This window comes from Pyrus communis, chromosome 16 (assembly GCF_041283825.1).
Source record: "Pyrus communis isolate YQ-2024b chromosome 16, ASM4128382v1, whole genome shotgun sequence".
NCBI lineage: Eukaryota > Viridiplantae > Streptophyta > Magnoliopsida > Rosales > Rosaceae > Pyrus > Pyrus communis.
The window spans coordinates 410,402-434,565 of NC_142580.1; the positions used below are offsets into that span (position 1 = coordinate 410,402).

Genomic DNA, 24,164 nt, shown 5'->3' on the forward strand with positions numbered 1-24,164 from the left:
ACTTTTTTTTTATTTAAGCCTCACATACAAGTGATGTTAAAATACCTCCAATATAAATTTAAAAAAAAAAAAAAAAAAAACCTCCCACTCCCCCCACGTTCTCTCTCTCTCCTCATTTTCTAAAATATATGTTCATACACAAAAAATATATAGGCAAATGCTAGTTTATATTAAAAATAATAATTTTTGGAGAAAAAAATGTATTATTCCTTACCAATAAAAAAGAAGATAAAGCCGTTGCCTCAAAAAAATAAAATAATTGATACTTCCAAAAAAATTAGAAAAATCATGTTGCAGATGGGCTGGTGGACTTGACCATCAATCTCAGGGCTGGTTTGGTATTGCTGTGCTTTGAAAAAAAACTGCTTCTGCTATGCTGTGAGAATAAGCCGCTGTGAAATAAAGCAGCAAAGTGTTTGGTAAACTTTTTTGTAAAAGTGCTTTTGAAAAAAAAAGAGCAGTATTATAGTGTTTGGTAAACTTTTATGTAAAACAGATGTGAAAAAAAGCTAGTTTTTCAAAGCTGGGTTTTGCAGCTTCTTGTTTTTGGCTTTTTTTTCACCCAAAACTGTGAAAAAAAGCTGAAGCTGAATGTTTACCAAACACAAAAACAGCTCCCAGCTTTTTTTGATACCAGATTTTTTCAGAATCACCTCAGTACCAAACCATCAATCTGGGCCTTCATATTTTAGAAGCCTCTTGGGTGTGGCCTTGACGACATTGTGTTAGGACATGATTTCTGGTTGTTTCGGACCGGGTTTAATTCGGGAGGCATTATCGGGTTGATTTGATTCATGGCTTCAAAGTTCCGAGTCGAGTCGGGTTGAGTCCGGATATTTTGCAAGCCCTAATTAATTCCAATCCCCGTTTACCTTCTTTGGTTTGATATTTTATATATTTTTATTTTTATTTATTTATTTTTGGTTTGAAGCTGAATTCACCTCCACCTCCGTACCTCACCCACTTGCTACCCGCGCGCTCCCTCTCACTTCTCCCTCTGCGGGGTTAAAAGTTAAAACGACGGCAAAGATATACTGAAACGCCAACTCCCACCGTCTGCTGCGGCCGAGAGACCAAACAAACTTCCGCCGTTCTCTTCTCTCCGAATCTCTATCTTCCGACGCACCGCTTCCGCCTTCGCAATCCGGTTGGTCTATCTACGGACAATTCTCCCTGCTCTCTGTTTGTTTCTTGAGAAAATATTTTCTTGATAAATTGGGGGAAATTTGTTTCGCTTGCTTAATTTGTATTCAAAGTTTTTATGTGTGGCGATGAATTAACTGGTTTGTGAAATAGAATCGAACACTGTTGATGTGCATTAGGGTTTTGGCTTTGCTTCTGAAATAGTTTACCTAGCATTGAAGCTGATATCCGAGCAATTTCGGTACGATACGAGAAGGTCCTTTGTAGTCAGGGTGGGGTTTATTCAGACACATTATGCATATACTCGTGTTAGGGCACATTTTAGACTTAGAATAATGAAAACAGGAACCTAGGTTAAAAATAAGAAGAAAAACCTAAATCGAGGCGAGTCCGTTTTGAACTTACAGGGAGTCCTAGGAACAATTAACATGCTTGTTGTTACGCTCAGAAGGATAGGATTTGGTTTCCTAAATGAAGTGTATGTTTATAATTCGGATGATTTTTGTTCTTATTTTGTTGACTTATCATATGCAGATCAAATAATGGCATCGCCGGCTTGGTTACCGCAGGAAGTGAAGCCATCTGCATCCGTTTCACCTGCTGGCGGTGCTTCAACACAAACTGCTGTGTCACCTGCTTCAATTGTAGGCCCAACCAAGTCTAGTAGCTCAGGTGGTTCTGTGAATGATTCGATACAAGAACCTTTGCAGAATAAATTTGGCAATGCACCCAGCTTTGCTGTTCCAGCACCTTCGTTCTCTTACAATGTGCCTCCTAATGCAAACATTAGTTTTGGGACCTCTCAGCAGTCATCACCTAGTTCTGTAAGTACCAATTTATTAAAAGTTACCTCATTGTAAATCAATATTATAATTATCTCCAGTTCTAAATTTGATGTTTCTTCTAATATAGGCAATTAAGTCAAATCCGCCAGCATCTCCCCTGGTTCAGGCCCCAGTTCATGGCTTGTCGTCTTCTGCCAGTCCTTTTTCTTACAACATTCCAAAATCTGGTTATTCTTTCCCTAGTAACCAGCAGTTTCAATCTGGCATGGTGAGGGTCATTTCTTTAAATGAACATGAATTCTCTTGATTAACTGAGTATAGTGGCAATCGGTAGCTAGTGAATGGTTGTTGTTTTGATATTTATATTCTTATATCCTTTTCCTAAAAGCAAAAGGCTGTCAATGAGTTATTGCTGTATTTTTTTATCTGTTGTAGGCCTTTTGCGATCCAGAGGAAGGGTAACCTGAAAAGTCATTTGGTTTTATCCAAAAAATTAATGTTCTAAATCTTTTGTTGATTGCAGAATATCCCACCTGCTGTTGCACAAGAAACTGGTAATGCTTTATTGTCCTCAACTAGCACTCATTCTGGTTCCTTGCCTGCTCCTACTTCTTCAAATTCCACAATGAATATTTCATCAACTCCTAATGCGGGACCAAAAACTTTATGGGTTTCCACTGCCCCATCTTTTAACATGACTCCTGGAATGCCTGGAACTCCCAGGACACCTGGACCCCCTGGAATAGCTCACTCAGTGCAAATATCTTTTAATCCGACTGCACCATCTGCACCTATTGATTCTTCTGTAGCCAATAGACCTAGCATGCAAGCAGTACCTGTCGCGTCATCAGCAGTTCAGCCACATGTGGGTGCTCCTTACCCATCTTTATCTGCTATGGGTGCTCCCTGGCTCTCGTCCCCACAGATAGGAGGCTTAGCTAGGCCTCCGTTTTTGCCATATCCTGCTGCCTTTCCTGGTCCCTTTCCTCTGCCTGCACATGTTATGCCTCTCGCTTCTGTTCCTTTACCTGATTCTCAGCCTCCTGGTGTCACTCCTGTGGGAAATACTGCGGCAAATTCTGTGTCTTCCATTGGTTCTGGTCATCAATCGGCAGGGTCTTCAGTGATGCAGAAAGAATTACCTCATCCTGGCGTTGGTATGCTTTTGCTTTCATATTTGGTAAACACGATTTGACCTTATAACAATCTATTAGGGCTCTCTCTCTCTCTCTCTCTCTCTCTCTCTCTCTCTCTCTCTCTCCCTCTGTCCTTCCCCTTCGTCGATGATAACTTAATCAATGCTACATTGCGTATGGGCCGTTTATAGATGATAGGAGCAATTCCATGATGCAGGTCCCGAGAATAGAGCTGCTATCAATGAACAATTGGTTGCCTGGACTGCCCACAAGACAGAGACAGGAGTTGTATACTATTATAATGCTTTGACCGGTGAATCAACTTATGATAAGCCTCCTGGATTTAAGGAGGAGGTACGTTGAAGTTTTATTTATTTTTAGATTCATATGATATGAACACTTCATGAAATTTCAGTTTGCAAGATGCCTAATCCTAAAAAATAACTACCAAATGCTGCGGCTAAATTCTTAACTGTATTTAAGATGCAGATTGAAATATTTTTGAGGTTTGTTTTATTGGTGCTGCATTTTATTCTGAGGCCTTGAAGTTATCATGTTCATTCTATTAAATGTTATCTTATTTTAACCAGAACACCTTGTTGTGTCCACATTCCAATATAAGTCGTGAGAAAGTGGACCATATTCTTCTTCATATCCCTGTAGGTATGGAGCTTTGGTCCCTTATCTTCTCATGCGTAATTTATGACTTATATGTAGGTTTTTTTTTGGGTATGTTGGCATGCTAGTATATATAGTGTGGTGTGGTATGAGGTTCCTTGTGCATTGGTGCGGAAAAAAGCTAAGTTTCGGATAATACGGATACATAAGATTAAGTATGAAGCTTTTGTTCAGAAAAGAATATGTACAACTTTTGTTTTTGAACTTGGCTTTTTCATTTTTGGCCTACTGCATATGAATATTAGATCTTGCATTGTTTCCTATTGTATACCCTGTGGTAGTTTAGCTTTCTTCCCTGTTTTCCCATAAAAATTGTACAAAAATCACATCATTAGTTTTTATTGGATTAGAGATGACTTTTTAAATACTCTGATTGCTATGGTTATGAGGATTCCATTGTACAATTATTATTTTTCATCCTAATATTTTTCTTATAGAACTGTATAAGGTAAGAATAGAGAGCTATTAAAAAGATAGGATCTAAAGTTTCAGTGCCCCTAAATCTGGTTTGAAGCAATAGGTATCATGCATGACTTTACTTGACCATTGCTGTTGGGGACGTATCTGATTAATTTTTACTGCTTGTGCAGCCTGATAAGGTTTCTATGCAGCCAACTCCAGTTTCGACGTAAGTTCTAGTTTATCCTGTTGGGTTGCCCCTTTTTTCATTTATCTCTTGTATTTTGGATGTTAGAGTTGTTTCAGAATGTTTTTGTGATGTAAGAATGTTCTTTTATCCTTGCTTTGGTTCTCTTCTGTTTAGGGTGAATTTGGCTGGAACTGATTGGGTATTGGTCACAACCAGTGATGGGAAAAAGTTTTACCATAATAGCAAAACCAAGGTATACCATATAACTTGTTTATTGAAATGTCTGGGGTCCTCAGAAACACTGCTGTATGAATGGGTGTTAGTACTAGTACTATTGTTACCAACCTTTTGTATCTTTTTTTTTTTTTTTTTTTTTTTTTCCGATCAGGTAAGTAGCTGGCAGATCCCAAATGAAGTGATTGAATTGAAAGAGCAGCAGGATAGTGACGTGCCAAAAGAACATACACTATCAGTGCCAAATAATAATTTAATGATTGAAAAAGGATCTGCTCCAGTTAGTATGAGTGCTCCGGCCATTAACGCGGGTGGTCGTGAAGCCATGCCTTTTAAACCTTCAGCTGTGCAGGGAACATCTTCTGCACTTGATCTGATTAAAAGGAAGTTGCAGGATCCTGTTACTTCTTCACCAATTCCGGCACCATCAGAATCAAATGGTGCAAGAGGAGTTGAGAGTACACCTAAGGGCCAACAAAGCGAGAATAGCAAAGATAAGCTAAAAGAAACTAATGGAGATGGAAACTTGTCTGATTCCTCATCAGATTCAGAGGATGCAGACAGTGGGCCAACAAAGGAGGAGTGCATTATTCAATTCAAGGTATATTTGTTGCTTCTAGTCTTCTACTTTACGAGAATCTAATATGAACATTAAATTGCAGAGATACATATTGTACTCTTATTGTGGAATTAAGTTTGAATGTTTTCTTTTTTCTTTAATATTCATGGTTTTGAGTCAATTGACTTTTGGACATGCCATGCTGGTGATCATTTTTGAAGACTTCAACTTAAGTCCTGTAGAATATAGAAAGTGTGGTTTGCTGCTTTGTACTTTTTTCTCCTTGATGTAATTTCGAATGCAGCCATCCCTGAATTGGGTTAGAGGCAACTTTAGATGTGGCTGATCTACTTTAGAAAGTTGATTTTATTTCCAACTTTAAATGCAGTTGATGAGAAATGCTAATCATTTGGCAATCATATATACAGGAGATGCTTAAAGAACGGGGAGTGGCACCATTCTCGAAGTGGGAGAAGGAACTGCCAAAGATAGTGTTTGATCCACGATTTAAGGTTTGTTGAGTCCAAACGTTAGGGATTTCATTGTTTTGGAATTAAGAGGCTAACCTATAACTGGAACTGCTTGAACAAGTTTGTTGGATTCATGCATCTGCTAATTTTTGGAAGGGTGAATTTGTTCCTGCCAATATTCTAGTGTTATCAATTGATTTAGGGTGCATGTTAACTGATACCCAAATTGCTGTTTATTTTATTATTAAATTTTGTTTTAATTTTTAATTTTTAATTTATGAGTGCTGTGAAAGGCTTAAACTTTTGTTAATGATGCCTTATAATAGAATCTTCCCGTCAATGCTGACCACCTGGGTAGATACTGCCTTAGATGTGGAATTTTCTTGTTCTCTGCAGTATTATTTATTGTTTATCTCTCTCTCTTGCTAGACTAAGAAGTTTGTGTTAAGTTTTCTTTGTGTTAGTCTTCTATAGTTAAAGGTCTACTGTTGCAGGCCATTCCAAGTCATGAAGCTCGTAGGTCCTTGTTTGAGCACTATGTTAAAACACGCGCAGAGGAGGAGAGAAAGGAAAAAAGAGCAGCTCAGAAGGCTGCAATAGAGGGATTTAAGCAGTTATTGGATGAAGCATCTGAGGTCGTGTGGATTGCCTTATTTTAGCTTTCTTATGTCTATTTTATTAGCTGCACTGTGGAATTGGAGATTGCTTATGTAACACTTTCAAATTTTCAGGATATTGATCGAAACACTGATTACCAGAGTTTCAGAAAGAAATGGGGCAATGATTCACGCTTTGAGGCTTTAGATCGCAAAGATCGGGAGCATTTGTTGAATGAAAGGTATCACCTAATAAGGAGACTTTTGATTGATATCCATGGTGTTCTACATATATTATTGTGTTGTTAGTCCCCTATATGTTTATTTTTATAATAGGAAATAAGATTAGTTTAATTAACTAAATAGTACAACATAGAGGACAAGATGTCCAATGAAAGAAAAATATCGACTTCTGAACTGATCTGAGGGGATAGAGTAATGGTTTATATTCCATGGCCACGTCCTTGTCCATGTTCAGTGTCTTTTCAAGAATCCATATATAGTGCAGGTATCTCTGCTGAGCTATTACATTTGAATCTCCTTTGTTCTGATTTGAATTCTTATTCAAATGTATGTTGAACTGTTTCCTAGACAGAGAAATTCATATCCATTGATAACCCTTGAAAGCAACATGAGTCAGCAAGTAGTAGCCTAGTAGGCTAGTGACGAGATCCCCAAATTGGTTGGGTGTGTCCTTTAGCTCATAAATCTCTTTGGATTCACACGGTAAATCTAGTCTTGTTTCTATGTTTAGTTTATATCATAATGGTCTTACATGATTTTTATTCTACTTGTAGGGTCCTTCCATTGAAGAGGGCCGCTGAAGAAAAGGCTCAAGCAGTGCGTGCTGCTGCTTCAGCTGGTTTTAAGTCCATGCTTAAAGAAAAAGGAGATATTACCGTTAGTTCTCGTTGGTCCAGGGTAGGTGCATTTTACATCAGCTTGTGGTTTATTTGATGTGTTGATGAGTGCCTCCAGAGGATGTACTTCTGGATGCTTTTGGTAATTTACGAGTGTACTTCCTGCTGTTTTTGGTTCAAAAATTAGAGTCAATTTTTATCCTTAAGCTATAGCTTCATTATTAATTTAGTTTGTGTAAGCATCAGCATTTTGTTGGTTATCAGTAAAAATCACTACACGTTTGAATTTTCTTGAACGAATCTGATGATCCTCTACCATAGTTTCATCGGTTTCTCCACCCCACCAGCCCCCCCCCCCTCCCCCCCGGCGCCCCGTTGTTCAAAATCGTTGATTAATTTGTATGACCATCAAGGAACAACTTTTTTATTAGTGGTTTCAATTTCATTCTCCCTTATCATTACGATATGTTAGAATGACACAGATCTGCTATATTTTGTGAAATGTAAATAATACAGGTTAAGAAATTTTTTATTAAATTTTTTTTTTGAATGTATGAGATACTTGGTGTGCTAGAAAATTTAAATGAATTTATTTTGTGATGGGGACTTTCTTTAGGTGAAAGATAGTCTGCGGAATGACCCAAGGTACAAAAATGTTAGGCATGAGGATAGGGAAGTTTTATTCAATGAGTATATTTCGGAACTAAAAGATGTGGAAGAGGAAGCAGAACGAGAGGCAAAAGCTAAACGTGATGAGCAGGTAAAGATAGTGCATCTGCAGTTGTTAGGAACTCCCTCATCCCCTTCCTTCCTTCTCTTTCTTTCTGTCTGTCTGTCTGTCTGTGTATAAGTGAATGGGACCTATAAGAAAACCTTTATTAAAAGAAGGAAGTATGTAATGATGAATGTACTTGATGAGAAAGTCTCTCTGCCTTTCCCACCTATGCCGTGTTAATTTTGTTCGAAAGTATTTGTGTATGCATAACATATATCTGTCACTTCAGAGGGTGTGTGGGTGGGGATTTTGAGAATTAGTTCTTCAAAACAGTTGACAAAGAACCTCAATATTCTGTAAAAAGAGAGAATAAAATGTATTGCATCTAGGAAGGAGTGTGTACTTGAAAAAAAAAAAATGTTAAAAGAGTTTGTCTCCCTTGGCTTTCAGGAAAAACTGAGGGAAAGGGAACGAGAACTGCGGAAGCGGAAGGAAAGAGAAGAGCAAGAAACAGAGAGGGTGCGACTGAAAGTTCGCAGGAAGGAGGCATTTGCTACTTTCCAAGCTTTACTTGTGGAAACAATTAAAGATCCTCAGGTATTATCTTTAGTTCACTTGGTTTTAGCGTCATTAGCTTAAACTCCGCATCTGTTATGAATTTCTGTACATTTACTATGGTATGGTTTGGTGTATTGTGTGTTGATAAATTATTAACTCTTTAGGCTTATCATGTACTTAGGCTTCTTGGACAGGCTCTAGGCCTAAATTGGAGAAGGATCCGCAAAGGCGTGCTGCCAACCCTGATTTAGATCCATCTGACATGGAAAAGCTCTTCCGGGAACATGTAAAGATGCTAAACGAGGTAATATATAATTTGGTGCTTCAATCCATTTCAATTTCATTTTCATTTTTAAAAATTGTTCTGGCTAAAAAATGCTGCTTTTATAATTCTTTACTCTATTGGTTTGGCTTTTCTAGCGATGTGCACATGAGTTCAGAACTCTGTTGGCCGAAGTCTTGACTGCAGAAGCAGCGTCCCAGGAGACAGAAGATGGAAAAACAGTTCTTAATTCGTGGTCAACAGCTAAACGCATTCTAAAGGTGGATCCCAGATACGAGAAGACGCCAAGAAAAGAGAGGGAAGTGTTGTGGAGACGATATTCTGAGGAGATGCTGCGGAAGCAAAAGTCAGCAGTTGATCAGAAGGAAGACAGGAAAACAGATGCTAAAACTAGAAGTTCTGCTGATGTTGGGAGGAATCCCTATGGATCTAGGGGTACTCACGATCAGCGATGATTTTTTGGTTAAAGTTTAGAGACTGGGCTTTCAAGTTAATTTCTCCAAGTCCTCGTAATTTTATATCGAGTGATTAAGCTGATGTTACTAGGTTTTTAACTGAAGGAAGGACTCATATGGTTTTATAGCTGATGTACGTTAGAAACCAGCGAATCGCAGACTCTTACTTTTCAAATGCATTTCTTGTGGCCCTTTCAATTTAGTCGAGTTTTGTCCCCCTTAAATTTAAGTCCAATTTGCCTTCTCAGTTCTCACTAAACTGATCATCCTCAGTTGCATCCGAACCGTTTACGTTTCACTCTTTTTGTAATAAATGTGTTTTGTTATAAAAGTCAAAAGTGCTTATGATTCGTAGAATCACTTCTTGAAGAAGATACGCTTGGATTTTTAGCAAAACAGAGCGTAAATACAGTTTTGCCTAAGTTGTAAGGAGAGACTTGAATTTTTGGCAAAAACGAGCAGAAGTGCTTGGCGTGAGATTTTTCGTTTTAATATCAAATTACAAAATAGTTGATATTATATACACACGTTTATTAAAATTTGGCCTTCAATTTTTTATAGAAATTTTGACAGCCAGAAGTATTAAGGTGTATTTAATTAAGATTTTAAAATAGTTTATTAAAATTCGGATGTATTCAATTAGAACTCTAAAGAAGTTTATAACATTTCAGATGTATTCAATTAGGAATTTATTTTAAAGAATTTTAAAAAGTTAAGGAATTTGAGAAAATCGGAGAGATTTCGTAATGCAATTTAAGTATTCACAAATCTCTCATCTCCTCCTGAGATTTCAAGAAAATTAAATTAAAACGTTTCATAGAATTTCTACAAATTAATTAAACTCGCTTAAACTCTAAAAATTTATAAATCAATTAAAATCTCTTAAAATTCTCAATTAAAAACACCTCTTAAATATCACAAAGAGAACAGTAGAAAGGTTTGTGGATAGCACACAAAATTAACAAAAACCGATAACAGGGTGCTAAAGTAGTGGAAGAAGCTGGAATCCCAGTTTAAAAAAAATTAGGGCTTCCTCTCTCTCTCTCTCTCTGATCCTCATGGTTATCTTCTTCCACAGTTTGCGATTAATAATTAGGTTTCGCTGAAGGAGATTGCGCAATCGCACAATTGGGGTTAGGGTTTTCACCTTTCAGAGGCTCGTGGCTCGCGACCCACGTCGAGGACTCAGGTAAGGTTGATTTCGTTCTGAAGATTTGTAATTTGAAAATCGAAATTTGGAAGTCCTGATATTTCAACATTTCACATTGTATAACGATTCCAAATCCATCGAAGCCTTCATTTTTGTTTTCTGCTCGTTTCGTGTCGATTAATTGATTTAAGAGGGGTTTGTGTACGAGGGTTTTTATCAAATTTTTTAGGAATTTGATTGAGTAATGCTATATTCGCAATGGATTCTATTCTTAACATTCAGTCATTTGCAAAACGAATTTGCCTCTCTATTTCCATTGCGTTTTATTTGGGAATTTTGATACAAGTAGAAAGCATGTTGTACTGAAAAATAATGTTTTTGTGAAGGACTGGATTCGAGTTTCCGCTTAATCGAGTTTCATGAAAGTGGAGCTATATGGCAACCTATACAGGAAAAGGAGCCCCTTCAAATGGGTCTGTTTATGTTTGCAACTTGCCTGAGGGGACTGATGAAAATATGTTGGCTGAACATTTTGGTACCATTGGCTTGTTAAAGGTAGCTATTTTTACCGTTTATTGTTTAATTGACCTTCTGTATAAATTTCTTTATATATCTGGAAAACTCATCAGTTTCTCCTGTTTTTCGCTTTTCATTCTTGCTTTCTACCATTTAGAAAGACAAGCGAACAGGTCGACCAAAAATTTGGCTATACCGAGACAAATTAACCAACGAACCCAAGGGAGATGCTACTGTAACATATGAAGATCCACATGCTGCATCAGCGGCCGTTGAATGGTTTAATGACAAGGAATTCCATGGTAATACCATTGGGGTTTTTATAGCTGAGTCCAAAAGCAAAGACGATCAAACTCATAACACTGTGGTTGATCCAAGTTTTGGCAATGATTTTGATGGACCGGAGGAAGCTGCTCAGGATACGAATGGGGGTGGCAGCGGCGGTAGAGGTCGAGGTGATGCTACTGGGAAAGCATGGCAACAAGAAGGAGACTGGACGTGCCCGAATACAAGGTCTGTGCTGTGATATTGGTGAGCAGCTCTTTCTTGCACTTTCCTTGGCATTTCCATTCTTAAATGTAATATTTATTCAGTAATGAGCTTCTCATACTCATTTTTCTAGCAGCTGTGCCAATGTGAATTTTGCATTTCGTGGTGTGTGCAATCGCTGTGGAAGTGCTCGACCTACCGGTGCTTCTGGTGGCGCAGGGGGTGGTGGTCGTGGCAGGGGTCGTGGCGTTGATTCTGGGGGCCGTGGTGGTCCTGTTGGTGCTCCTACAGGTGGACTCTTTGGTCCAAATGACTGGCCTTGTCCAATGTAAGACTCTTTTATTTCCTCACCCCCCCCCCCCCTTCCTCCTCCTCCGTTCTCGTTCACTTGTATCTTTATTATAATCGTCGTTGTCGTTCTTTTAAGTTTCAGTCGAAGTTTTGTCGCGTATTTGTATATTCTGTTAATGAGGTGGAATTAGAGGAAACATGATTTCTTGGTTTTTTAAAGGACCTTTTATTCTATTCTCTTATGATTTTGATTTTCTTCACATTTTTACGAATCTATTGTTAATGAGGTGGAATTAGTGGAAACATGATTTCTTGGTTTTTTAAAGGACTTTTTATTCTATTCTTATGATTTTGATTTTCTTCACATTCTTACAAATCTATTTGCATATTTCGAGGTTGTGGAAGATAGGTAGCATTCTGCATCAACCTTGGCTAATATGTTGCTACTTGCTAAGACACATAAATTTTATGCGTTAACTGTTTTATGTACCATTATAAGTTTCATACTTGAAGGCCAAGTTTGATGGGTATATATGCACTGCCTACTAATTGATGGTATTTGGATATAAAACTTTACATTTTGTATTCATTCCGTAAGCTAATTCTATTGTGCTTGGGTTTAGCAGTATCACAGAAATGTCATTTAAAAAGTGTATTATTGCTCACACTGCTTCGTTTTCTTCTTTTATTTCAGGTGTGCCAACATCAATTGGGCAAAGCGTACAAAATGCAATATATGCAACACAAATAAACCTGGTCACAATGAAGGGGGTGTAAGGTATTACATTATTTTTACTTCAATGTATGCTTCTGTCAGTTGCCAATCAGTAACAGGCATCCATTGTGTGGGAAGATGATGTGATACTGATAATACGTAAATATTAATATGTACACTTCGTCTTGATTGATTCTTATCTATTTATACAATACCTAATTGTGTTCAACCATCCTGTTCTTCTCACTTTTGAATAAAAAGGTATACGCTGCTGTATTTTGTGTAAAAGATATTCATCATATTGTGGGATATTGTGTAAAAGATATTGGGCAGCCCTCTGGGCTTCAGTTTCGAATGATTTTAAGAATTACTCTCTTTCTCACATACTGTGGGATATGTTAGCAGTTGTAAAGTGATTTTGGTTGAGGTTTTCCTACTTGTAATCAGATCCTCTTGAGAGATTTTCTTGTTCTGTTCTTGGTGGATTTCTTATCCACTTCTGTGTATTTCACTTTTCTTTTTTAATAAACTGTTATAGTTTCTTCTCAAAAAAAAAATATTCATCATATTTTCGTCTCCTCCTAAAAGAAGTTAATTGGTCTTGTTTCACATGCTATAGGGATCCACTTTCTTTTCTGCCCCTTTTTATTCTTAAACTCTCGTATTTCTATCTAGCTGAAGAACTAGATACACATTGGTGGTCGTTAATGAAGAATGCAGTATGCTGGTTTTTTTCTCTTTTCTTAGGTTATTTCTAGATTCTCTACCTTCTTTTGTGACATTTATAGAGATATACTGATTTTCCTTTAAATCTATTTGACAGGGGGGGACGTGGTGGTGGATACAAGGAACTTGATGAAGAAGAATTAGAGGAAATCAAGCGACGTAGACGGGAGGCAGAACAAGTAAGATTTATATGCATAAGCATTATTTGAAACATAAAATATTATTTTGTTCTGGTTTAGAAGTCATTTTGTGCCATTCTCAGGATGATGGAGAGATGTATGATGAGTTTGGCAACCTCAAGAAAAAATTTCGCGCTAAAACACAGCCAACTGAAACTGGACGAGCTCTTCCAGGTGCTGGACGTGCTGGATGGGAGGTGGAGGAAATAGGTACTGATGCATTTTGTGGCATGATTATTCTTACTTGGGTGTATGTTGATATAGATTTGATGTTATAGATTTTAAATCCTTAATCCTAGCGGTTATGTACATAAGACCACAGTTATTATCACATTCTTCAACATGATTGTCCTTTTTCCTTCTCGTCTTGATGTTAGTTGGCATGTTTGAACATTTATATTTACTATAGCACTTGAACAAAGTTAATTTTAGGAGTTGTTGCTGCTTTCTTAGTCAAGCAAGATCCGCATTTGGATTAGTGATCGACTTTGTTTGAAAAATGATGTGGCAGGTGCTATTGACAGAGATGGCAGAGAGAGAAATAGAGAGAGGGGAAGGGAACGCGATGATAGACCGAGCAGCAAGAATAGAGACAGAGATGATGGTTATAGGCGTCGCAGTCGAAGTAGAGAAAGGGATAGGGATAGGGATAGGGGGAGAGATAGACCTCGAGACTATGATTATGATCGAGAAAAAGAATACGGGAGGGACAGGGATCGAGACCGGGACCGGCACAGGCACCGTTATTGAAGTTTACGGGATAGTTTCCAAGTTTTGGTTCTCCGCGGAACTGCATTTGTGTTGAACTTTGTTTTACTTGGCATTTTAAGCTAGTCGAATGGAGAATACGTGTTTATTTGCACTATCAGAAACTTGCTTTCAACATTTTTATTTAGTTATGAAATATTATTAATTGTGTAATGGGAATGGGGTTATTATTTTTCGTCATTTGAGGCTCTTTAAATATTTAGCTGCTTAATGTTAAATACTTTTAGTTTGATGCCATGCCAGTTCCCAATCCTGTTTAGTTTTATTTATTTATAAAAAAGAGGACCAAAGTAGTGGTTTTGTCATAACAGTTCACTCTCTCGGGGATTGGGAAGACTCAGCCTTTCTCTGGGCGGATCCAGGATGTGTCAGGTAAAATATGGACCTAAAATTTGTTCTGAACTACTGGGCTACTCTGTGGTGGTTCAGTCACGTTTGGTTTTGATTTGTTTTTGTTTCTTGTTTTTATTTGGATATGTTTATTATTTTCTCATGGGCGGGCTAGTTTTCTAATTATGCTTACTAAAAATTATGCTATGCTTATTAACCCGATGCGACTAATACAAACTATAATCTCATCCATAATAATTAACAACACGATTAAAGATAAAAATAATTTCTCTTTATGCGCCTGTTTATTTATTTTTGTTCTTTAATTTTTTTTTCCACTCATTTTTTTTCTTTTTGTACATGTGTTTATTTTAATTCTTTTGTTACAAACAATACCGTATACTAACTTATAGTTAAAAAAAAAAAATTAAATCCGAAATACAATAAATTAAGAAAAAACTCCAACCATCAGAATGATTTAACACCAAATTATCAATTGGCTTCACCTTCTTGTTCCTTCTGTGACAGCCCGTCCCGGAAACATTTTAACGCACGTGTGAAAGGACAACTTTGCCCCTAGTTCGTTTCTTTTACGTTTATTTGTTGTTTTTGAGTTTGGGTGGCATGTTTGGAGCCACACACATCTTCCCACACACCACCACCTTTCTCCCTGTTTCTCTGCACCTGTCCCGAGCCCCATTCCTTTCCTCTTCCTTCGAAAACGTACGGACACACACACAAGCACACTAAACCTCCACAGATCGAAGAAACTAAACCCATATTCGAACTCGTGAAGCTTGTAGGAGCCCAACCGTACTATTTTCAGGTAAGAATATCAATGTTTTCACATCGATTCCACGAAGTCCGATTTGGGGTACTATTCATGCAAACGTGATTTCTCACGTTTTAGGAAATTTGAAGCTCGTAGGTAGCTTGGTGAGGTCCCAAGGAGGCTCGGAGTAGTTTGTTTGAAGGAATTGGACGTCGGGATCACTGTATTCGAAGTTGGCCGGAGTTGGATTGTGTGGACAGGTGAGATTTTGTGGTTTTTAACCCTTGAAAGTAGTATAATTGTGTTCCTCTAGTCCTAAGCTTCAATTTGGTACCAAGTTTGTCAAATTTGGGTGAAAAACGAACGAGATATCGAAGTTTGAAAATTTTCCAGTTTTCCGGCGCCGTCGCCGGAGAAGGAGACGGAATATTCCGTCAAGTCTAACGGAATATTCCTGACGCCGTTAACGGAATCCATTAGAACTAACGGAATATTCCCTACGGCGTCAGTTGACGCCGTCAGCGTGCCAGGCACGTGCCTGCGCGTGGGGGCGCTTGTGGCGGTGAAAAATTTTTCTAAAAATTTGGGTGTGTTCCTGAGGTCGTGTAGAACACGTTGGTATATTCATTTGCCCAATTTGAGCAATGTATGAGAAGTTATTACGAGAAGTTGGTTATGTGCTTTAAAATTAACGTTTTTGTAGTTGTTTCGCATATAGGTGATACGTATCCCGAGGACAAGCGTGGTCACTCGAGGCAGGGGCTACGACCCTTCCACATACCAGTGAGTGGGCTTTTGGTTTTCCGTATATACTTATATACTTATATTTTCCCAGAAATAGATTTGAATTGTTATTTGCCATATGCCATGCATTATATTATCGTTGTTTATGCACCATTAGTCGCATTATTAGTTGCATATATATACATATGCATATTGAGTGTTGCGGACGTACAGGTAAGTGCCAGGTAAGTGTTATTCATGTTTATATTCAGTAGTGGTTTGAGATGCTTAGAGAGCTCATAACCTGCACCCCCGGTGTTAGTGCTCCCGCCCAAAGTAGGGCACAGTCCTTCACGTGATGTTCACCTCCCGCACCACACGCTCAGCTTGGATCCAAGTTAGGTGCACAGTCCTGTCGTACAGACCATATTAGGTGGTTCCGACTCGTAGGTGACCCGCGATTATTCGCACAGCCTTTACGTGATCGTAGCACTAGAGCGTTTATATGTTTTACACCCAGGCCTGTCGTACAGACCACTTTAGGTGGTTCCGACTCGTGGGCAGGTTTAGTACTGATATTGAGATTTGAGCTCTATATGCAGCCGTACAGGTCACGTTAGGTGACTCCGGCTGCCAGACTATATGTTATTGATATGAATTATACCTGAGCACTTACATTTCATTATGAGGTTTCGACATGGCATATTCTTGAGCATGATTGGCATATCTATATACATACGTACATATGTTATTTTCTGGGAAGTATACAGGTTTTACGGCGAGGGGTTAGAATGTATTTTACTAAATGGTTTTCGAAAAGCTTTGTTTTTGCCCACTCACGCTTTTGTTTTGCGCCCCTCCAGGTTCTAGTTGTCTAGCAGGTTCGGTGGTTTCCCAGAGGGCTTTCTCGGCATTTTTGACAGACGATCACCAGAGTAGGGTCACCTTTGGGTGTACTGTTGTTGAATCATTTTATTTTGGACTGCTGTAGGCTTATGCTCTGAACTTGTGTCTCACTTACGCTAGCACTTGTTTTATTACTTTATGTCGCTAGTTTTTATTTATTCGTACTATTTGTATTACTATTTTATTAGCTTCCGCACCGTGCACATGGTTACGTCACCTCCGTGTGACGGCCAACACTCCCTGATCTCGGTCGGGGTGTGTCACCTTCCCTCTCCTTTTAGGAGGAGAATTCTCTCCCTTGGTAATCTCTCTTCTCTTTTTTCCCTTTCTACTTAAACGATTACGATTCAGCTACGTTAATATTTTATATATATATATATATATATATATTTTTTTTTTGTAAAAACAAGCCTGAGAGGAGGAGGAGATGAAAGTAGAAGGTCTCCCGTCTCTATAAGAGCAAGCCCAGCGTGGGCTATAGCTCGGGGGCCAGTGGGCAGAACAAGGGCCCGAGGGCCGGTGGGAGGGCTCCAGTGTGGGCTAGCCCGACCGAAGGTGGAGGCCCGAGCTCTGGGCCCGTGGGGAATTGCCAGCCCGAGAGCCTGAGGGCCATGTGACGTCAGCCTGGCGTCAGGCAATATTAAATTTTTTTTGTGTCAAGCGTGTGCACCCCACTCGCGCGTGGGGGCGCGTCGCTGACACAAAATCAGAAAAAAAAAAAAAAAAAAAAAAAAAAAAAAAAAAAAACCTTTTTCAGTTACCGTTGGGAAGCCACGGGGCTTCCCACTTTCCGTTAGATCTCAACGGTTATTTAATTTGGACCGTTCGATCTCAACGGTTAAAAAAATCTTATTTAATATCCACCGTTCGATCTGAGATCAACGGTGGATATTAAAATGCTTTATAAATAAAAAAATAAAAGAAAAAATAGTTTTAAAATTAAGAAAAGTTACCGTTGTGACACATGACACAATCTGGAGTGTTGGAATTCAAAATTTTTAATATCCAACGGCAGAGATTAATTAATTGATTAAAAATTTTAAAAAAATTCAAAAAAAAATCTGAAAAATCTGAAAAAAATTGTAAAAAAAATTATTTTTACTTTTCTATAAATACCTTCTCATTATCATCTACCTTACACAACAATTTCATATTCGTTAAAAATCTGATGGAAATCTATCTTCAAAGATTGTGAACAGATTATGACACGTGGCGCGACGTGATTGGTTAATAATCTTATCAGAAATCCATCACCAATAATTGTATTTTTAGATAATGACACGTGACATAACGAGTACGATTAAAAAATTTATCGGAAATCCATCCCCAATAATTGTCTTTTCGGATTTTATGACAAGTGGCGTAACGACAACGATTAAAAATCTTATCCGAAATTACAAATAAAATTATTTTGTATTATTTAATAATACTTCGGATAATGACACGTGGCTCAACGAAAACGATTAAAAATCTTATCCGATATTACAATTAAAATTATTTTGTATTATTTTATAAATAAAAAAATACTAATATTTTATTACCTATTGCTAGGGTTATTGAAGTGTAACGGTGGAGATGCAAATTCTATTGCCAGGGCTATTTACTGTTCATTAAGGGCAGTTACTGTTCATTAGGTGGATTGAATAGTGCATTGCTTGGGGGGAGAGCTCCAACGCTAGAGTTGCTCTAAGAAGCAGTTAGATTTGTCCTTCTGGTGGGCCCCCTGTTCACATGTATGTAAGTGTTTGATTGGCAGAAAAAATCCTGAAAGTAAAGGGAACCCGCGTAATATATGACAAAGGAATATGAATTTAACAATTAATTGAGAGCAACCTTTCTTGACTTGCAGAATAAGAATTTGTCATATACAAAATGACAAAAATATCCCCACGTTATCTTTTTATCTCTTTCTTGTTGTATGTGGATTTCCTTTTGTTTTATTTCGTTTCTCATCAGAAGTAGCCTTTTAATTTGATTATTATTGGATTATTATTTGGTTAGGCAAGAACATTACATTTATTTAAGGGAACCTTAACAAAAAAACATCTGGTACTGTTCGTTTTAACGAAAAATCATATTTTTACACTAAAAAGTCAATATTGGTACTTTTTATTTTACCCTTTATTTTATTATAATCGTTAAAACTCAAAATTTTCAAATATTTTTCATTAATTTTCTTTTTATTTAAATCCGAATATCTTTTGTGTCTCAAAGTTTTTAAATAACGACACAATACCCGACACATTTTGATTTTCAATTGACATGTCATTGCTGGGACATCAATTCCACGTAACCAATTCCACAGATCATCGGAAGTGGTCCGCAAAATTCTTCAAACAACATAAAATTTTGCAAAAGGTAGAACCAAACAAATGATTGTCCACACAAAAGGAAGAAACAACATAAAATTTTCCAATCATCATTTAATTAATTAGTTTTTCTTAATTATTAATTAATAAACTAAATTTAAAAATATAATTAATTCAAATGATATGGATGCCTATATCAAATGTCACATAAAATAGTATGAAAATGCAGTATAAAAGCATGATATTAATAATATTACTCTTAAACTCTTACATGGCCACAAAACTGGAGAGAAGGTTCAGTTTTTAGAAAGGCAATAATAAGACAACTCTTGCACCATTAAAATCAGCATGGAGTTCAGTGAGATTAAAATACAACAAGACTCGTACTTTTGTAAAAAGTAATACAGATGTCGTGATGATCAGTCAATCCGACCCAAAATTTTATCTTTGTATGGGGAAAGATTCACGGATTAATATCAGGCACATTGGTTCTGTTTGTATCTTTGTATGGGGAAAAGGTTCACGGATTAAATTAAAGCACATAAAACAATGTTGATCAGTGATGATGTTACTAAATGGTCAAAACTTGTACCCTTTTATTTATCAACGGAGTTTGGCTGTTAGAAAAATTAGAAGCAACTTCTGATAGCGAATCACGGATAAATACGTATTCAAGTAATTGATTTTTTAATTACAATTTGAACACTTCGCTTGCAGCATGAGCTGCAGCCAAGCTTTCTCCTTTATTTATTAATACGAGTGACTGCACGGCAAAGCTGTGTACCAACACACACTTGCCTTTTGCCCCTTGTCTTGTGCCACCACATGCAAATCCCTTTCCTTGCCTTCTAACCATTTTCTGACGGTCCGTGTTTATGCAAATAGCAGCAGCAGCAGCTGCAGCGGCCATGCCTCACCTCTCTGATTTACAAATCTACATTGGTCAGCAAACATTCTTTGTCAATGAGGTAATCAAATAACGAAAATTCTATACCGCTCCAGAATATGAATGGAAACGATCCATTATTTCTATGTCTAAAAGTTTACGGCACACTTTTTGGCAGGAGATTTTATCAAAATATTCATCAAGGTTGAAGAAGATGATCAAGGAAGAAAGGAGAAGAACCCAGATCAAGAATTCCGGGATCAAAATCGATGACTTTCCGGGAGGCCCTGACGGGTTCGAGTTAGTTTCTCGATTCTGTTACGACAACGGCAGAATCACACTCACGGTTTCAAACGTGTGCCTACTCCACTGCTCTGCAATCTTCCTTGGCATGACCGAAAAGCTTTCGCCCCGCAATTTGTTGCAGAAAACAAGTCATTTTCTTGAGGGACTTTTCGAGTGGTCGTTCAAAGACGTACTAGTCTGCCTCAAGAGCTGCCTCTCGTTCTTCGACCACGCAGACTCGTCCGGTCTTTTAGACAAACTCATTACTGCACTGCTTGCAAAGATCGCTCAGAATTCTGACGTGAGCAACCTCATTGACACGTCGCCTTCGTCTTCGTCTTCTCCGGAAACTGCATCTGGGTTCAGACTCTCTTCCACCCCGGAATCCATCAGGCCGAGCTCGTCCAGCAGAGCGTGGTGGTTCGATGACGTGGCCCTTCTGCCACCAAATATCATTGAGAAACTCCTCCAGATTTTAGGTGCTTACGGACCCGAAAACAACAGCTTGATCCTCACCAGATTCCTCCTCCACTACCTGAAAATCTCTGCCCAGAAAAAACCCGGGAACTCGAAATGCGAGCTCGGAGGGCTCGCCGACACGGCGGTTCACGGCGTGATCTTGGTGGGCAAAAAGGTCTTTTCGTGCAGAGCTCTGTTCTGGGTTCTGAGGATTGTGTCTGGATTTGGAATTAGCAAAGAGTACAAAGTCGGGTTGGAGAGATTGATTGGTGGGATGATCGATGAAGCCACGCTGGATGATTTGCTGGTGTCGGGCCACGACAGGGGAGTTTATGATGTTAATCTCGTGATTAGGATGTTAAAAGTGTTTGTTAATGGTGAGGGAGTTTCAGTGCAGAGGTTGAAGAAAGCTGGGAGGTTGGTTGATAAGTACTTGGGTGAAATATCACCTGATCAGAATCTCAAGATTTCTAAGTTTCTGGGAGTTGCAGAGAGCTTGCCAGATTCTGCCAGGGACTGCTTTGATTGGGTCTACAGAGCCATTGATATCTATCTTGAGGTAACACTCCATTGCCATTACCTTAATTCTTTTATTTATTTATTTTTTTTTTTCCAAATAAAGAGTGATTAGCGAGATTAGCTTTTCGTCAATAATCGTGTGCGAGACACTTATTATCTTTCAAATGAGAGAGTTTGAGAGGACCATTACACCCATAAACCCCTCGTCTGTCCATCCTTTACCAAATTTATTGATAGGCAATGATAGTAAACGAAAAATATACAAGCAGAGGGGCTATGCCAAGCCTTATAAACACAAAATCAATCCGCTTGTATTGCGTTAATGTTTGTTGACGTTCCGTGACAATTATACCACGTCACTTATTATTTATATATATATATATATTTATATTATTAGTCTGCGTCGCAATGTCGGTGGCAAAAGAAATTAAAGAACATAGAAAGCTTCTTATCTCCATGGCTAGAGGGGGGGAAAGAAGGGCATGCTAAAAAGATTGAAGGGGTCAGATAGAAGTGGCTCGTCTTACAATATGGGATGACAGGGAGCGATTCAATTTACTTGGAAAGAGGGAATATCTTAATCTGTTGATGGGAAAGGAGGATTGTTTAATTTGTTTCCATTAGGCATTGATATTAAGTATTCACATGATTTATGGCCCACATGTTTTTGGCATCCACATACCGACTCATTGATGTGCTTTGCTTTTGGACTTTATTTATTTTCGCTTTTTAGTTAAATTAGTCTTTAACATTGTTATAATTCTTCATTTTAATCCATGAAGTTTAAAATTAATAGCAGTGGTCTCTAAAATTATACACCATTAATCATTTTGATATTTCTGTGAAAAATCTCCATTAAATTAAGGGTATTTTTGAATTGGTGGTTTTTTCAATACAGCGGAGATTTTTTTATAGAATGATCAAAATGATTGGCGATGTACAATCTCAATGACTATTTCTATTGATTTTAAATCTAAGGTGACAAAGTAAGAAGTTATGTCAATCTTATGGATCATTATAACTAAAACGCCTTCATTTTCATGACATCAGAAAATCTTTTGATCTTTCACATTTTAATTTTTTTTTAGTGGAATTGATTGGTTGTTAATCGTAGATTCTGAATCGAATGTGTGGCAGGCTCATCCAAATCTTTCGTTCGAAGAGCGGTCGAGATTATGCAGATGCTTGAATTATGAGAAGCTGAGCTTAGAAACATGTAAAGAGCTTGCCAAGAATCCTAAAATCCCACCAAGGGTTGCTATTCAAGCGCTTATTTCTCAAAACTCCAAAATAACACCACCACCACCACCTACACCGCGAAAACTAGTTGTAAATCAGAGTCAGCATTTCTGTTCCGATATTGTTTTGTACAAGGACGGGGGTGCGGGAGAAGAGAGCTCGGCGGAAGAGGATTCGATGTCGTTAGACTTGCAGAGGATGCAATGGAGGGTGGTGGAGTTGGAGAAACTGTGCAGGCAAATGAAGGGGCAAATGTCAAGGATGGTAAAACACAATGTCTTGACTGCCACTCCAACTCACAGCAGAGCTCTGCCTAGACTTTGTTGAATTTTCATGTTTCAAATATTACTGAGGGTAAAATCGTACAAGTGTAATTACTTTTGGTGTATTCTCCTTTTATTTTTCATATGGAGATCAAAATGTAATTGGGGTTATTGCTTGTAATTATATCATCACCTGATAAAAATAAGGTTATTTCATATCTGGTGCAATAGAATAGGAAGGTTAACAGGATCAGTTTTTCTATTGGCTTTTGGGGCAAAGGTGCACCATGGAACGAGGTAGTTTACCTAATAGTGTCGAAAAGATATTTTGTCTGGTCGTTTGCATATTTTAAGGAGTCCGGATTCTAGCATAATCCTTTTTGTGAGGATCTCGATGATTCGTAAATCATGTATGTTCATCATAAATCGTCCAATTAGAAATTATTTTAAATATTTATATTTAAAAATAAATATAAATAGTACTTGACAAAAAATGATCGTATAATGTACGATAAACGGACACAATTCACGAATGTCTAAGATTCTCACCGAAATAATTCGAAGAAGATTCTGTTGGTACTCTGAGAACATCAGATATAATTGAGTAGGATAAAATAAAAGAGAGCTACTTGCGTGTGTACAATGTATAGCCTTATGGCCACGTAATCTGGATGCTCATCGCTAGAATTTTCCCTATGGCCTCCTAATTTAATCCAACAAAGGATGACATAAAATAATTGCAATTAAATGCACAGGCAAAGAATTATTTTTTAGAAAAAAAGAATCAGTTGGTGCTACGATAGTTCATTCTTTTAAGAGCTGAGAAAACTAATAAAGACATTTTAGCTTTTCTTTAACTACTATCGTGTGATTCAACGCGACAAGAATCAAAATCCAAACGTGCGCTGCAAAAATGAACTTAGAATTCATCTCCGACCACTAGGTCATTATGTAGTGGTTAAATGCATAAGCAAAGATAAAGTTTTTAATTTGTGTTTTCGTATACATGATTGCCTAGCTGAGGAAAAAGACCAACCAAGAAATTTGAAATAGCAAGTTGTGGCTAGCGTTGTCAGGTGGTACGTAGATCAATTGATTGAAACCATTGGCTTAAAGCAGTATTGTAGCCCTGTATCATACATGTGACCTACTAATAATGCCAGTAAATTGGATAATCCCGTGATTGCACAGTAATCTAACTATCGACATACATCCATTCACAATCGTGAATTTATTATTGAATTAAAGCAAACTGATCAAAATGTATGCTTTCAATTTCAGAGATTAAGCGTACTTTGTCAATTAAACGTAAGGCTGAGTTTGGTTGTTTGAGAGTAATAATAGAAAAGTTGACAAATGCGTCACTTTTAATGTTATTTTACATAACCATACATTAGATTTTCACTTCATATGTCTATTAATTCAGTTTCGAATACACCCCATGAACGTTGGCAATGTTTTTGATCGGTTTCCTAAAGAGTATTGTTTGGCGATTTTGGTTTCAACTTGTTGTTCTTTTCTAATTAAACTGCTGCAACGGCAGCAGTGTTTTATACATATTTTACATACACGCATGCA

The 24,164-nt window shown here is 37.7% G+C and overlaps 3 protein-coding genes and 1 long non-coding RNA gene across 7 annotated transcripts; all 4 read left to right on the top strand.

Moving 5' to 3' along the window:
* Positions 1 to 879: 879 nt before the first annotated feature.
* On the top strand, positions 880 to 9,263 carry LOC137732394 (pre-mRNA-processing protein 40C). The gene is made up of 16 exons (XM_068471701.2): positions 880 to 1,147; positions 1,678 to 1,967; positions 2,056 to 2,196; positions 2,452 to 3,085; positions 3,282 to 3,418; positions 4,333 to 4,370; positions 4,506 to 4,584; positions 4,720 to 5,166; positions 5,553 to 5,636; positions 6,089 to 6,229; positions 6,326 to 6,432; positions 6,988 to 7,111; positions 7,667 to 7,810; positions 8,216 to 8,362; positions 8,505 to 8,627; positions 8,744 to 9,263. Exons 2-16 carry the CDS (start codon positions 1,686 to 1,688, stop codon positions 9,059 to 9,061), a joined length of 2,946 nt encoding a protein of 981 aa, XP_068327802.2. The 5' UTR covers positions 880 to 1,147; positions 1,678 to 1,685; the 3' UTR covers positions 9,062 to 9,263.
* A 691-nt stretch (positions 9,264 to 9,954) lies between these two features.
* LOC137731943 (transcription initiation factor TFIID subunit 15-like) lies at positions 9,955 to 14,075 on the top strand. 4 transcript variants are annotated; one of them, XM_088688158.1, is made up of 8 exons: positions 9,955 to 10,250; positions 10,598 to 10,766; positions 10,885 to 11,240; positions 11,353 to 11,544; positions 12,202 to 12,285; positions 13,046 to 13,127; positions 13,211 to 13,337; positions 13,639 to 14,075. In XM_088688158.1, exons 2-8 carry the CDS (start codon positions 10,647 to 10,649, stop codon positions 13,875 to 13,877), a joined length of 1,200 nt encoding a protein of 399 aa, XP_088544284.1. In that variant the 5' UTR covers positions 9,955 to 10,250; positions 10,598 to 10,646; the 3' UTR covers positions 13,878 to 14,075. The 4 variants fall into 4 exon arrangements, with proteins under 4 accessions (XP_088544284.1, XP_088544283.1, XP_088544285.1 ...); XM_088688157.1 differs by having other exon boundaries at positions 10,003 to 10,255; positions 11,350 to 11,544; XM_088688159.1 differs by having other exon boundaries at positions 10,003 to 10,255.
* Positions 14,076 to 15,125: 1,050 nt separating this feature from the next.
* LOC148689787 (uncharacterized) lies at positions 15,126 to 16,810 on the top strand. The gene is made up of 3 exons (XR_015957954.1): positions 15,126 to 15,257; positions 15,716 to 15,780; positions 16,584 to 16,810. It is a non-coding gene; the product is annotated as an uncharacterized LOC148689787 (long non-coding RNA).
* A 2,659-nt stretch (positions 16,811 to 19,469) lies between these two features.
* On the top strand, positions 19,470 to 22,802 carry LOC137732448 (BTB/POZ domain-containing protein At3g19850). The gene is made up of 3 exons (XM_068471756.2): positions 19,470 to 19,903; positions 20,000 to 21,124; positions 22,222 to 22,802. Exons 1-3 carry the CDS (start codon positions 19,811 to 19,813, stop codon positions 22,648 to 22,650), a joined length of 1,647 nt encoding a protein of 548 aa, XP_068327857.1. The 5' UTR covers positions 19,470 to 19,810; the 3' UTR covers positions 22,651 to 22,802.
* The last annotated feature ends 1,362 nt before the right edge of the window (positions 22,803 to 24,164 follow it).